General features: G+C 46.9%; 1 protein-coding gene across 1 annotated transcript in view; it reads left to right on the forward strand.

Annotated features, from left to right (window-relative positions):
- UTP11 (UTP11 small subunit processome component) overlaps positions 1-10,651 on the forward strand; it is a 154,127-nt gene extending 143,476 nt beyond the window's left edge. Inside the window, exon 7 of the mRNA XM_078683790.1 lies at positions 10,440-10,651. Coding sequence (XP_078539916.1) covers positions 10,440-10,465 — 26 coding nt within the window. The 3' untranslated portion in view covers positions 10,466-10,651. The remainder of the gene's footprint in view (positions 1-10,439) is intronic.
- The last annotated feature ends 1,580 nt before the right edge of the window (positions 10,652-12,231 follow it).

Raw genomic sequence — 12,231 nt, forward strand, 5'->3', positions numbered from 1 at the left:
TGCCTAGAATAAAAAAGGCTAGATGGGGTTCTAAGAGCTTCTCTCATCTAGCTGAAAAGGTGTGGAATGCCCTCCCCCAACAGCTGAGACTGCAATCCAACAGGAACAGCTTTAGGAAACAGGTTAAGACCTGGCTGTTTCCTAAGCACTCTTGAATAACTAAAACATCTGGCGTAGTATGAGCCTATCTCAGCGCCAAGACGCCTCGGCAATCGAGTGCTTTACAAATACATCTGTCAGTCAGTCAATCAGTCAATAGAAATGTTCTAGTCTTCAGAGTTTACATATCTAATTAGAGAAAAATGAAAAGCACTTGGTGACCGCTATACTGCCCTTTGCAGCACTTACCTCCTTCTTCTGACCATGAAAGTGACCACTCTGTGTACCTTCCAGCGTTTTCAGAATCTGCCAGGAGGTAAAACAGGAACAAAAAGTGTTTCAGTGCAGCTTCCAGAAACGAGGCAGTCGGGTGGGCACGAGCACGGTCACAGAGCGTGCACGCATTAGACGTTGAGTGTCTGGACGCACAGGAGGAGAAGGAGTGAAATCCTTTATTAATTCATTCATTATGTAATTATCGATTTGTTTTATTTTAATTTTAATAAAAAGACAACTAATGTTATTAAAAATCAAATTCCACTATTGAATTAGATTTTTAATTATTAAAAATGGTTAATTATTTTTATAGTTGGTCCCTTTGCTGAGAGACCTATTGGTATTTTTAGCTCTACTCAGGTTTTCTACATAGGACAGCTAGGCCTGCCAGTGCATAGCTTTTGGGTGGTAGACACTGTAAGGACATGTGAACATTAAATGTCTAGGCGTCCTACTTTTAAATACTGTTCAACCAGCCTTGTGGGCTACAAGGCTTATATAGGAGTTGACTTATTACTATTTAAAAGCAAGGTTTTGACCTGTCAAAGGGGTTTATTTTGACAGGTTGAATTGCAGTTTTTACAGTGTTACAGGTATGTTGTACACAAGTATAAAGGTGCATTAAATGTCGAATTAAATGTCGAATACTTCTACCATTCAATAGCCTTCTTTTCATGTAATTCAGGGTGTATTATTTCTCCCACCACTTCCCCCAGCGGATGTTTTAGTCCAGCATTGTATCCATAGGTATTTGTAGAGCGCAAAACTAATTAGATGCAAATGAATGCCAAACAAGGGTGAGAGCCCTGAGTTATGATTCAGGATTGTTTACAATGAAGCAAGATATTTGTGGGTGATGAATCGCATTGTGTAGCGATGTAGTGTTCTCTGAAGAAGTGACTATTAATCTTCTTTCTGAACTTGCCAAGGGATTGAGTAGTTCTGATGATGGGGATTTTGTTCGGGATTCTGGGAGTATAGTTGGAGATGGTTTACCTTCTCGTTTTCTCTTTTTTTCTTTTTGCCTTTTTTTCCAGGCTGATAATATCCTTACTTCTTATGTGGCGCTGTCCCCTTCATGTAGGTGTATCTGCCCAGTTTGTAGTGATGTTGAGTCTGCTGACCATGTATGTGATGTAGCTTATCACGAAGACTGTGCAGGTTTCAGTCAGAAGTTTCTATAGCGTGGCTACTCACCTGTGATTTGGAGGTGCAGGCAGTGTAGTTCCATCACGGTTGGAGTGATTGGCTCATACTTCTACATGCCTTTGAGACATGCAATTAACTGTAGGGTATTTTTCAGCAAGACTGCAGAGCAGTGCGTTGCCTCCATAAGCAATGTTGCCCCATTACCATCCATAGCCGAATTATGAACCCTGTTTCATTGGTATCTGTCCCACTATATGATCTATCATTCTTGTTTCTTTCATTCCCACTGCTAGTGCTTATGTCGCAGCTGGAAATGAGCCTTAATATGAGGGAATGGTGTACGGTGGCTAAAAGTGCAGTCGGAATACTGCTTGCCTTGAGTGTTGAGTACTAATAACTCTGCACATATGTTGAATGGACTTGGCTCATTTGTTTGGTGTTCTGCGCTCTCCAGATTCCTTCTGCTCCACAGGGCAGTACTTACTTTTTTTCCCCCAGTGCGATGGGTCCATATGTTCTGTGTGTATGCATGGAGCGATTGATAGGAGCGAATCAATCAATCAATCAATCAATCAATGACACTTATATAGCGCGCTACCTACCCGTAGGGTCTCAAGGCGCTGGGGGGGGGGGGGGTGCCGCTACTGCTCGAACAGCCAGGTCTTCAGCTTCTTCCTGAAGGCGAGGTGGTCTTGGGTCAGGCGCAGGTCGGTCGGGAGGGAGTTCCAGGTCTTGGCGGCCAGGTAGGAGAAGGACCTTCCTCCCGTAGTCGCTCTTCGGATGCGGGGGACGGCGGCGAGGGCGTGGTTGGCTGATCGGAGGTGGCGAATGACTATCTAATGAGGAGATTTGCACTTTCTTCTTTTATTCTTTCTTCTGGCATCACTAAAGGAGAATTTCTGAGAATGGACCATTGAGAGGGTGAGGGCAAGGACCAAAATTGTTTGTTTAAGTTTTAACTTAATAGATTACTACGTTTTTTTAAAACGTATATTAGTAATTGCTCATTTTCTTTACCTACATAAGTATTCCACACTGCAGGGCAGGTCAGGCAGCAGCTGTGTACATTTTCCTTACAGAACACAGCAAAAGCCTTGTGGATAGCTCTCACACATGGCCACACCAAGCTACCCTTGGGTTTTCCAAGGGAAGCATGGCAGCAGTTGTGAATGCTTTTCCCAGACCCATACAAAAAAGTTACAATGGCGCCAGTTTATGCTACATGCATTGTCCTGTAGTTCCTATAAACCTTTATATGATCTGCGCGTTTAGACAACATAGACTGTGGGATTGGTGTCCAGACTGATTCCAGACACCCCCACTGAGTATGTTCGCCTGTATACCTACCTCACAGTGCCACTAGAAACCCCTCTTAACAAGGAGAGCATAGTTCTTGGCAACTATCGAACATGACAACTCTGTCCCATCAGGGATTGTGGAAACCGTGCAAAATCTTTCGCTCAGTCACTCATGCTCACTTTATCTCAGAGAGATACACAGAATAAACGGTGAGGAAGTTTTTCAATAAGCACGTACTGGAAGTGTAAAATAGATGTGCTAAAACAACCATTAGACAGAAACAGATATAAATGATTATAAGCACCAACAAAGTAAAAGGATTGTATATTTCTACCATAGTGCTAAAACGATGAATACAGGCAGGTATAAAAATACATGACAATGAAATGGGTAGTCCTACAATGCGACCCTAACTAGAGGAACCTAAGTGTACCTAGCATGTATGTAGGTGTGAAGCCAAGAATCCCTCTAGGATAAAGTCAAGCCCATTACCAGAAGTGAAAGACTGTGGGACCCCGTCTTCGTCTCGAGATGGACACCCGCAAGGGATGTCAGACCACTGAGAACTGGAGTGTCTGCATGCAGGAACCTCAGCATCTTGCAACAGTGTGTTAGCATGGAAGTCCTTTTTCTCCTCTCCCTGCCTCAGCAAAGATATGTTGTATATATACTATACCCAAAGTCGTACCCTCAGGGATTCTACCTTGCTGTGTCATGTCGGACTTAGGATGACGGAAGAAATGACCCTTTTACATAGTTATTATGCAGAAGATGGTAATCCTGCTGAGTTTCCAAGAATCCGCATACTTAATAGATGAAACTAGTTTTCAGGGAAAATACCGCATCCTGTAAGCAGTACCATAACTAGGTAAAAGGTCATTGCCAAGAACCATTATGTAATGTAATGGTAGGGGAGAATATAGGTGAAAAGTTAGGTTGCTACCTGAGCCTATATTGGGGTACCTATATAAAACATAAGTGTCCTGCTTGGCGGCAGCTGCCGTGCATAATTCTCGCACAGTTAGACTGAACAGCTACTGTAGCATCATTTCCGTTACACACCTCTGGGGCAGCAGGGGAAACAGCAGTACATGTGTCTTACAGACTCCCACAGAATAGGAGCAGCAGCAGAGCAAGGGCCTGATTTAGATTTTGACTGATCTGGTCCCACCATCACTTGTTAGACGGTATCGCCACCTGCTTACTTGGCGTTGCGTCTACTCTATTTTGATGTTGGCAGCTCTGTGGACAAAAGATATGCCAAGTGCCGCTGACTCTGACAGGATTTTTCACCCATGTCGACGGCGTCATAGGCAGAAGTGGCTGTCAGTGAGAGTCCAGCCAAGATTAGCGCCAGAACAATCATGATGTGCCTTTCTGTCGAGGAAATTGTGGCGGGATACCTCCTACTTTGAGTTAGCAGAGGCAAAGTAGTTGAGGTAGAGACTCACCTTGTTGTTGGTTTCCCTCTTAGTTTCTATCTTGAACCCCATTGTCTACGTCCTTCCATTGCTGCTTATAATTGCTCGCTTAGGACACTGGTCACTCCTGAGGCACAACCGGGAGGAAATTCGCTCGACATTTGTTTTTTTAAAAAAAACATTGCTCTCTGTTTTAAATTGTAACTGTACTTGTTATCTCACTTACTTCTGGGCACTTTCACTGTACTCTGCCAATTTCCCCCGCGCAGCGGATCTTAGCGCTGCCACGGGTTGAGATCACCACTGACGCCATTTTGCGCCAAGACCTCGGCCACGCCCTCTCTTGCGAGGCCACGCCCACTCAGCCCTGCCTATTTAAGCCGCGCTGAATACTAGCGCGCCATAGAACACTGATCACTCCTGAGGCACAGCCGGGAGGAAATTCGCTCGACATTTGTTTTTAAAAAAAACCCATTGCACTCTGTTTTAAATTGTAACTGTACTTGTTATCTCACTTACTTCTGGGCACTTTCACTGTACTCTGCCAATTTCCCCCGCGCAGCGGATCTTAGCGCTGCCGCGGGTTGAGATCACCACTGACGCCATTTCGCGCCAAGACCTCGGCCACGCCCACTCTTGCGAGGCCACGCCCACTACACCCTATATCAATGTGCATTCCCCGGACGCGCAGCGGGCCGCCAAAGGTAAGCCCGTCTGCGCCCGTCCGCGCCAGACTGGGCCCAGGGGCCAGCCGAGCCGGCCACCCTATCTCTTACTCGGCTGACTCCCTGAGGGATCTACAACTCCCCAACCTAACACCTTCCCCCTCCACCATCAGACGTATCTCCATGACCGGTATAACCTCATCTGACCGGCGCTCCACCAGTCTGGCCACGCCCCCTATCCAATTTACCAAGAGCAATACTACCATCAGGGTTCTCTATCTGAACACCCGCTCCCTGGTAAAACACCATGCCGACATCTTCATCCTCTTATCCAACGAGAAACCGGACATTCTCCTGCTCACCGAAACATGGTTGACGGCAGACTCTCTCCCTGACATTCTGGCGGCCCTCCCCCCAGACTATTACATCCTCCGTGCCGATCGGCCAGGTATTCGCCCTGGGGGTGGGGTTGCAGCTATAATATCCAAACACCTCAGCTTTATCCCCACTCCGGCCATCCCCCTTTTGGGAGTAGACCATCTTATCTTCAGCCTAAAAACGGACAGTGGAGCCTTAACACTCCTTCTCCTCTATCGTCCCCCCCAACCAATGCCCTCCTTCGCGGCCACCCTGACCGATCAACTGATCCACCTCCTCACCTCTAACCCCAGATTCGCCCTCTTTGGCGACCTTAATTATTGGTTCAATGACATCCACGCAGGGCGCCACGCCCTGGAGGTCTTCGATGCTCTCGCCAGCCTCAACCTGATTCAACAAATCACCTCGCCTACCCATATTAAGGGCCACATTTTGGACCAAATATGGACCCAAAACCTCACTCTGTCTCCCCCATCCGTCTCACCCTGCACCTGGTCAGATCACCACCTTATATATACCACCATCACGGTCAGTGGCAGAACTTCCACCCCACTGATGGCTGGCGGCCTCTCTCGCAAATGGAGTTCCTATGACTCCGAAGGATTTCTTGCCACTCTCTGACACCCGGCCTTCCCTTGATTCGCGAACCAACATTGATTAATTAGAAAGAGACATACGCTTCTGGCTGCAGTCAGCTAGCGACCAATTAGCCCCCCTAGTCAAATTCCCCCCGACCAGACACCACAACTCCCACAGATGGTTCTCGGACGATCTCAAAAAACTGAAACTGAAGGTACGTCAACTCGAAAGGACATGGAGACGAAACTACTCCGAATCAGACAGATTGCAATATACCTCAGCTCGCAGAGACTACAAAATCGCTATCGCCTCAGCTAAATCTACCCACTTTTCTGATCAAATCTCTTCCTCGGACAATAAATCCAAGGAAATTTTTAAAATTATGAACGAACTTACATCTGATGACAGAACCCTCCCAGTCCAAACCCCCACCCAAGAAACTTGCGATGCTCTCAATCTCTTTTTCGTTGAAAAAATCAATAAAATCAAAGCTTCGATCCCCACCGCCTCTCAGACCTCCACTCCGGACACACCCCCCACCTACTCCTCTGTCTTTACCGAATTCTCCCCCATCAATCCTGCCTCCCTAGCACAGCTTGCATCCAGGATAAAATCAGGCTCCCCGTATGATGGCTGTCCACCCTCAGTCCTACGAAGCATCTGTCATTATCTACCCGAATGCATCTTACCTCTTTTGAATGACTCGCTCAGCACAGGGATTGTTCCCAGCTCCTTCAAGGAGGCCATCCTAGTCCCGCTGCTTAAAAAACCTGGCGCAGACTCAGCTGAACTGTCCAACTACCGCCCCATATCGCTCCTGCCATATCTCTCCAAGCTACTCGAAGCACATGCCACTGGTTGCCTCTCCCACTTTGTCGAGACCTCTTGTTACCTGGAGCCCAATCAGGCCGGCTTCAGGCCCTCCTTTTCCACCGAAGCCGTCATCCTAGCTGTCTTGGACACACTGAGGAGAAACGCCAACTCTGGGACCCCCCAGGCCCTCGTTCTCCTGGACCTATCGGCCGCGTTCGACACGGTTGATCACAACATCTTGCATCACCGTGTCGAACAGGCTGGCATCCAGGGTCCCGCCCTCAGCTGGATCCGGTCCTTCTTGTCTGGTAGAACTCAAGCTGTCCGGCTGGGCCCCTACACAGCACCCAAGACCCCGACGTCATGCGGAGTTCCCCAGGGCTCCTCCCTGTCACCTTTACTGTTTAACCTTTACCTCCAGCCCCTACTCCACTCACTCCGCAAATGGGACATCACAGTTTATAACTATGCCGATGATTTGCAGATCATCTTCCCACTCAACTCCCCCCAACGCTGTAGACCATTTCCAGTCCGTTATGCTCCACATCCAAGATTGGATGAACTCCAATCAATTGAAGCTGAACCCCGGGAAAACCAAGCTCCTCCTCCCGGGTTCCAGCCCCTCTTTCTGGGGAACCCAGTTCTGGCCCACTGAACTGGGCCTCCCACCGACACCCTCGATCTCTGTAAAGAGCCTCGGCGTGATCATCGACGCCGAACTCTCCCTCCGACCCCACGTCGGCTCCGTGATCTCATCCTGCTCCTTCCAACTCAGAAAGATCCGGAAGATTAGCCATCTGCTCCCCTTTCCTTCTCTAATCCAAGTTATCATTTCTCTTGTGCTCTCCCGCTTGGATTTTTCCAACTGCATCTATCACGGACTTCCAAAAACACTTTTCCATCGCCTCCAGGTAGTCCAGAACCAGGCAGCTCGCATCATTTTCAAAACCCCAAAATGGCAATCAGCCAAACCCCTGATGCATAAGCTGCACTGGCTGCCTATAGAACAGAGGGTGGCCTTCAAGCTGGGTTGCCTCACGTTTAAGGCTCTCCACTGCACCAACCCCATCTTCCTGACCTCCCTCATCACTCCCTATCGCCCAAATCGCAATCTACGCTCTGCTCATCTTCAGTCGCTTGTCGTACCCAAAACCAGAACCAACAAATTAGGCGGACGATGGTTCGCCCTCTTGGCCCCGAAATCTGGAACTCTCTCCCCCTGACCATTAAATCAAGCAGCTCCCTCCTCCACTTTAGGAAGCTGCTTAAAACCTTCCTCTTCCCTCCACCCTGCTAATCCTGCATAAACCCCAGTCAGTGTATCGCCCCTGTCCTATAGTGCCAGGAAACCCATGGCGTCAGTTGCGCTCTACAAATTTCACTTAATAATAATGACGCTAATCAACTCCGTTTCCCTGGTTCTAGGGTAAGCTTCTTTGATACTTGTCTTTCTATGATGTGTGTGTTGACAATTGCTTTAGCCTCGTGTCTTGTATACAGTGCTCTTACATGCATTTTTTTCCTACTATGTGTAATGCAGTAGTGTTCATTTTACAACATATCAAGGTAAAATGAACACATCTGTATTGACACTTAAGAAAATATTTGTTTATTGTGGTGGTTGTGGGTGTTGTGCTTGTGGTGCCAGGGGGTGTACATTCAATAGTGTGTGTATGTTTGTGTGCTATGCTATGTGTAAAAAAATGGGCATAACACATTACCTACATATATTTTTGCAGCAAACACAACATGTGTATTGTCACATTAATAAGTATTACTTACCACTCTCTACCCCACCAGGGACTCACTCAGGAATCCGCCACTAGGACAATGTCAGCACAACGGGAAAATCTAAATAGGCTTGGCGCAAACCCGCGCATTGAGGCCAACAGAGTACTGTCAGCCAACCGAGGAGACGGCTGTGCATGCGGTCAATGCCTGCAACCTACCCCCACGCGGTAAACCGTTAGGACCATTGACCGCACACCACTTGGGTTCCTCACTCATTGGTGCAGGTCCCACAGGAGCAGACTGCGGGGCACCTTAGTGAAATCGTTAGGGTTACATCACTAGTAGCAGGACCAGACGGCCTGCTTATCTACTGACCCCAAAAAGACAAAAGGTTGTATTTTACCATTCACAGTGTAGTACTGAGCACTTAGGTCCTGAAGAAGTGCTATGATTGCAAGAAACATGTCGACCTGATCAGAGGGTTGTAGGTACCTTGCTGGAAATCTCCCAGCACGTATCTCCCCTCCCACCCTTTTAACCAAGGGAGACAGCCACATTAATAAAGGTCCTTGTGGATTGTCCCACCTTTTTTAATTCACCACCACTTCACGACTACATTTTCACTCCCCTCTCACACGCATGCACCATATGGCTGGAACAAAAGATCTCCGATAAAGAACCCCTTCGCGGGTGCCCGTCAGACATTGCAGCGCCAGTCTGACGAGGAGCAGAACCCATATGATGAAGCATGACACCTAGCTTGCTGGGTGTGTGAGGGTTTTAGTTCCAAAAAGGGAATCCCCCCCCCCCCTCCCTTTACTCCACCCTCTACGCCAAAACACACACTCCTCCTTAGCCCTTTCAGGGAACTTTGTACCCATCTTGTGTTATTAGTCGTTCGGACATGTACACTGGACCCCTTTAAATATTGTATACCTATGGTTCCTATCCTTGTTGCACACAAAGGTTTCTCTTACCCTTGTCGTGTAGAGTGGGGACAGCAGCAGTAGAGGATTCTTTCAAAGATACACAACAGGTAAAATACAGATATCAGAATAAAAAAAGATATCCTCTGTTCACACATGATCCTCATACAGAAGAAAACATTCTCAGTTCCGACTTCCGCTTTTGTGCCCCCCAAGATGGTGTTTACAATAACTGGTACAGGAACACAGTGTTCCTGTAATTAGAGCTGTATAAGTTGTCCATTAAATAGCATCACCAACTCTTCGCTGCTGGCTTTAGTTGGACTTGTGCTGCTGCTGAGCATGGTGATACCACTGAGGAGTCATGCAAACGATAATCTATTCTGCTATCTTCCTGTGTCTGAGCCAAAGATTTTCTTACATGGTGCTCTTACTCTTTGGAGGCATGTGTGCAATCCTCTCTTGTCAGAGTGACCTTTCCTTAGAATTTCAAAATCAGCTATTTTTCCTGTGGATTAGTTCAATTGTATCTGAGTCTTTGTGTGTTCATTGTTTTAGAGCTGGGAGGTTGCCCTAAAATTGCTGCTGTCTTCACCCCCTGGGATTTAGAAAAAAAAAACCTCTGCACAGCGTGTTTTGGGAGGGGAATTGTAGAATAGGCATTTGTCCTCCGCGTGCTGAAGCTAAAAGGTTTGGGGAAAGAATACTCCTTACCTTGAGAGCACAAAATGTACCACTATGTTTGTAGAAAGAGCAGTTGCATTGCACTGAGGGGGAAAGGGAGGAAGGACTATGTATGCGTTACAAGAAACTCCTCCCTCTTCTTGCTATTTCTTTGAGAGGGCAGAGTTGGGTCTGGAAAGGTCACAGCCCCTCACCAGTGCGGTTCACAGCCACCAAAAGAAGATGAGTTACAGCGACCTAACTGTAGTTGCTTATGCAGGAGGCACAAATACTGCAGTTGTATGTGTGTATGCATGTGGTATTTCTATAGCGCAAGGCAGAAGGCAGTAGAGTGCTGTGCCTTGTCAAAGGCAAGCATAAAGTCAGCGATTGATAGGAGAGGCAGCTGGATTGTGGATGGTTAATGCATTCTAATGTAGTGTTCTTTAACGGGGTAAGTCTGTAAAATAAAAAAAATTAAAAAACCCTCTCTTCCATTTACAGGACAAGACGCAAAAGGTGAAGGTGAAGAAAGAAACCGTCAACTCACCCGCCATCTATAAGTTTAAATATCAAAGAAAACGCTAAGGATTGCCCAAAGACGTGTGTGAAATGTTATATTGGTTTTCAATAAAGTGATCTTGTTTAAAAAGCGAGGTCTACTTCGTATTCGTTGGATCAGCTGCATTTAATGGGTTGGAAATTGCAGCTTATTTTAAGCATTATTGTTTGCCCCCCCCCCCCGCCACACCACCCCTAAATTTCGAAATCCTTCCCATAAATCTCACTCTCACCAAATATTGGTGCCCCTTGGTTATGGTTTATGGACTGGGCGTTTTCCTCACATATGAAACCATGCAAAACCCTGCCTGCTTTATTTGCAAAAGTTTCTCGCAACTAGCCTCTATTCCTCTATTAAAATATTCATAAGACATCATTGTGTTGCATTTTCGTCCTGATGCATAACCCTCTCAGTAGTATCGACTAGAGTAAAATCTGTTTGCCCCGTTCCGTATTTCACAGACAGTACAAACGGTGCAAACGGAACTGACCTGTATTTGAATTAGTGAATAGCTTCTCTTACATGCCCCCAGGTCTCCTCTTTAGCAAGCACTTAAGTGTGCTTATGTTTTTGCCGACGATGACAAAAGGACTCGACTTTGGGACAGTAAAACACGCGTGTTCTGTTTCTGATGACGCGTGCTCTGAGCTGCTGGATTCCGGCGGTCGGGTCGTTGCAGGTTAGTGCCAGACTTCGCTTCCAGTCCAGCCAGGCGCTTTACCTCTCTTTAATCAGTCACTCTAGATTGTCTAACACCTTGAAACTATCCTGTCTAACTTGATGGATGGTTTGCATTGCACTATCATTGTTTACCAATCTGTGTAATTAAGTAATGAGTCGCCAACACCCATCGACGCCTGTTAAACGACCTGGATCCGAGGACATCTCTTCAAACTGGGTTACATCTCGCCTCCCGCTCATTCCGCCCGAGGCCCTGCTGCTGTTCAAGTGGATGTCTGCCCGTGCAATGAGTCCAGCCTCCAGCAGATGGCAGTAGTGTGCCACTGGACGCGCTCTGTTTATTTGGTTTAACTCCTTGCTGTGAATACAATAAAAACACTGTCCATTTCGTAGGGAAAAAACAGTGAATCTGTTATTTATCTCGGGTTTCTGATTACTGAGGTGAGTAGTGGCGCATTGTTAATATCGCAGTTACATGTAAGGGGTACACACGAACATGGTTGGTAGTTGGGAATTTTATTCGGGGCCACTGATAGAAACACCTGGGCGGCCGCCCGTCCCTCCATCGCGATTTAAGACGGGGGGGAAACTATTTGCATCTTTTTTCAAGGGAGGAATAACAATTCTTTCAGAGACCAACATAGATAATAATTTAAAGAGACCAAAAGAAGCATCGCAAACAACTGAGTTTGTTTTTATACTTCTGCCGTTTCAGATCCATGTAACACGTCACTGCCAGCCCGTTCAGTGGCACTCAGCTGTCGACCACGGAAGGGTGAAGGGCAGAGTGGGTCCAACTTGATAGTAAAGGCAAACTCTCAGAGATACCCGGTATGACTCTTGATCAGATTCACGTGTGTGCTCGTAGTTTGTTTTAACAATCCTGCATTCGTTGCCAATAAAGGAAAATAAATGCCCAGCAGCCGCTCTGAACATAGATATAGGGACATCTCCATGGAGTTTGTGGTGCGATTGTGACATCGCTGGCA

This window comes from Lissotriton helveticus, chromosome 3_1 (assembly GCF_964261635.1).
Source record: "Lissotriton helveticus chromosome 3_1, aLisHel1.1, whole genome shotgun sequence".
Taxonomy (NCBI): Eukaryota; Metazoa; Chordata; class Amphibia; order Caudata; family Salamandridae; genus Lissotriton; species Lissotriton helveticus.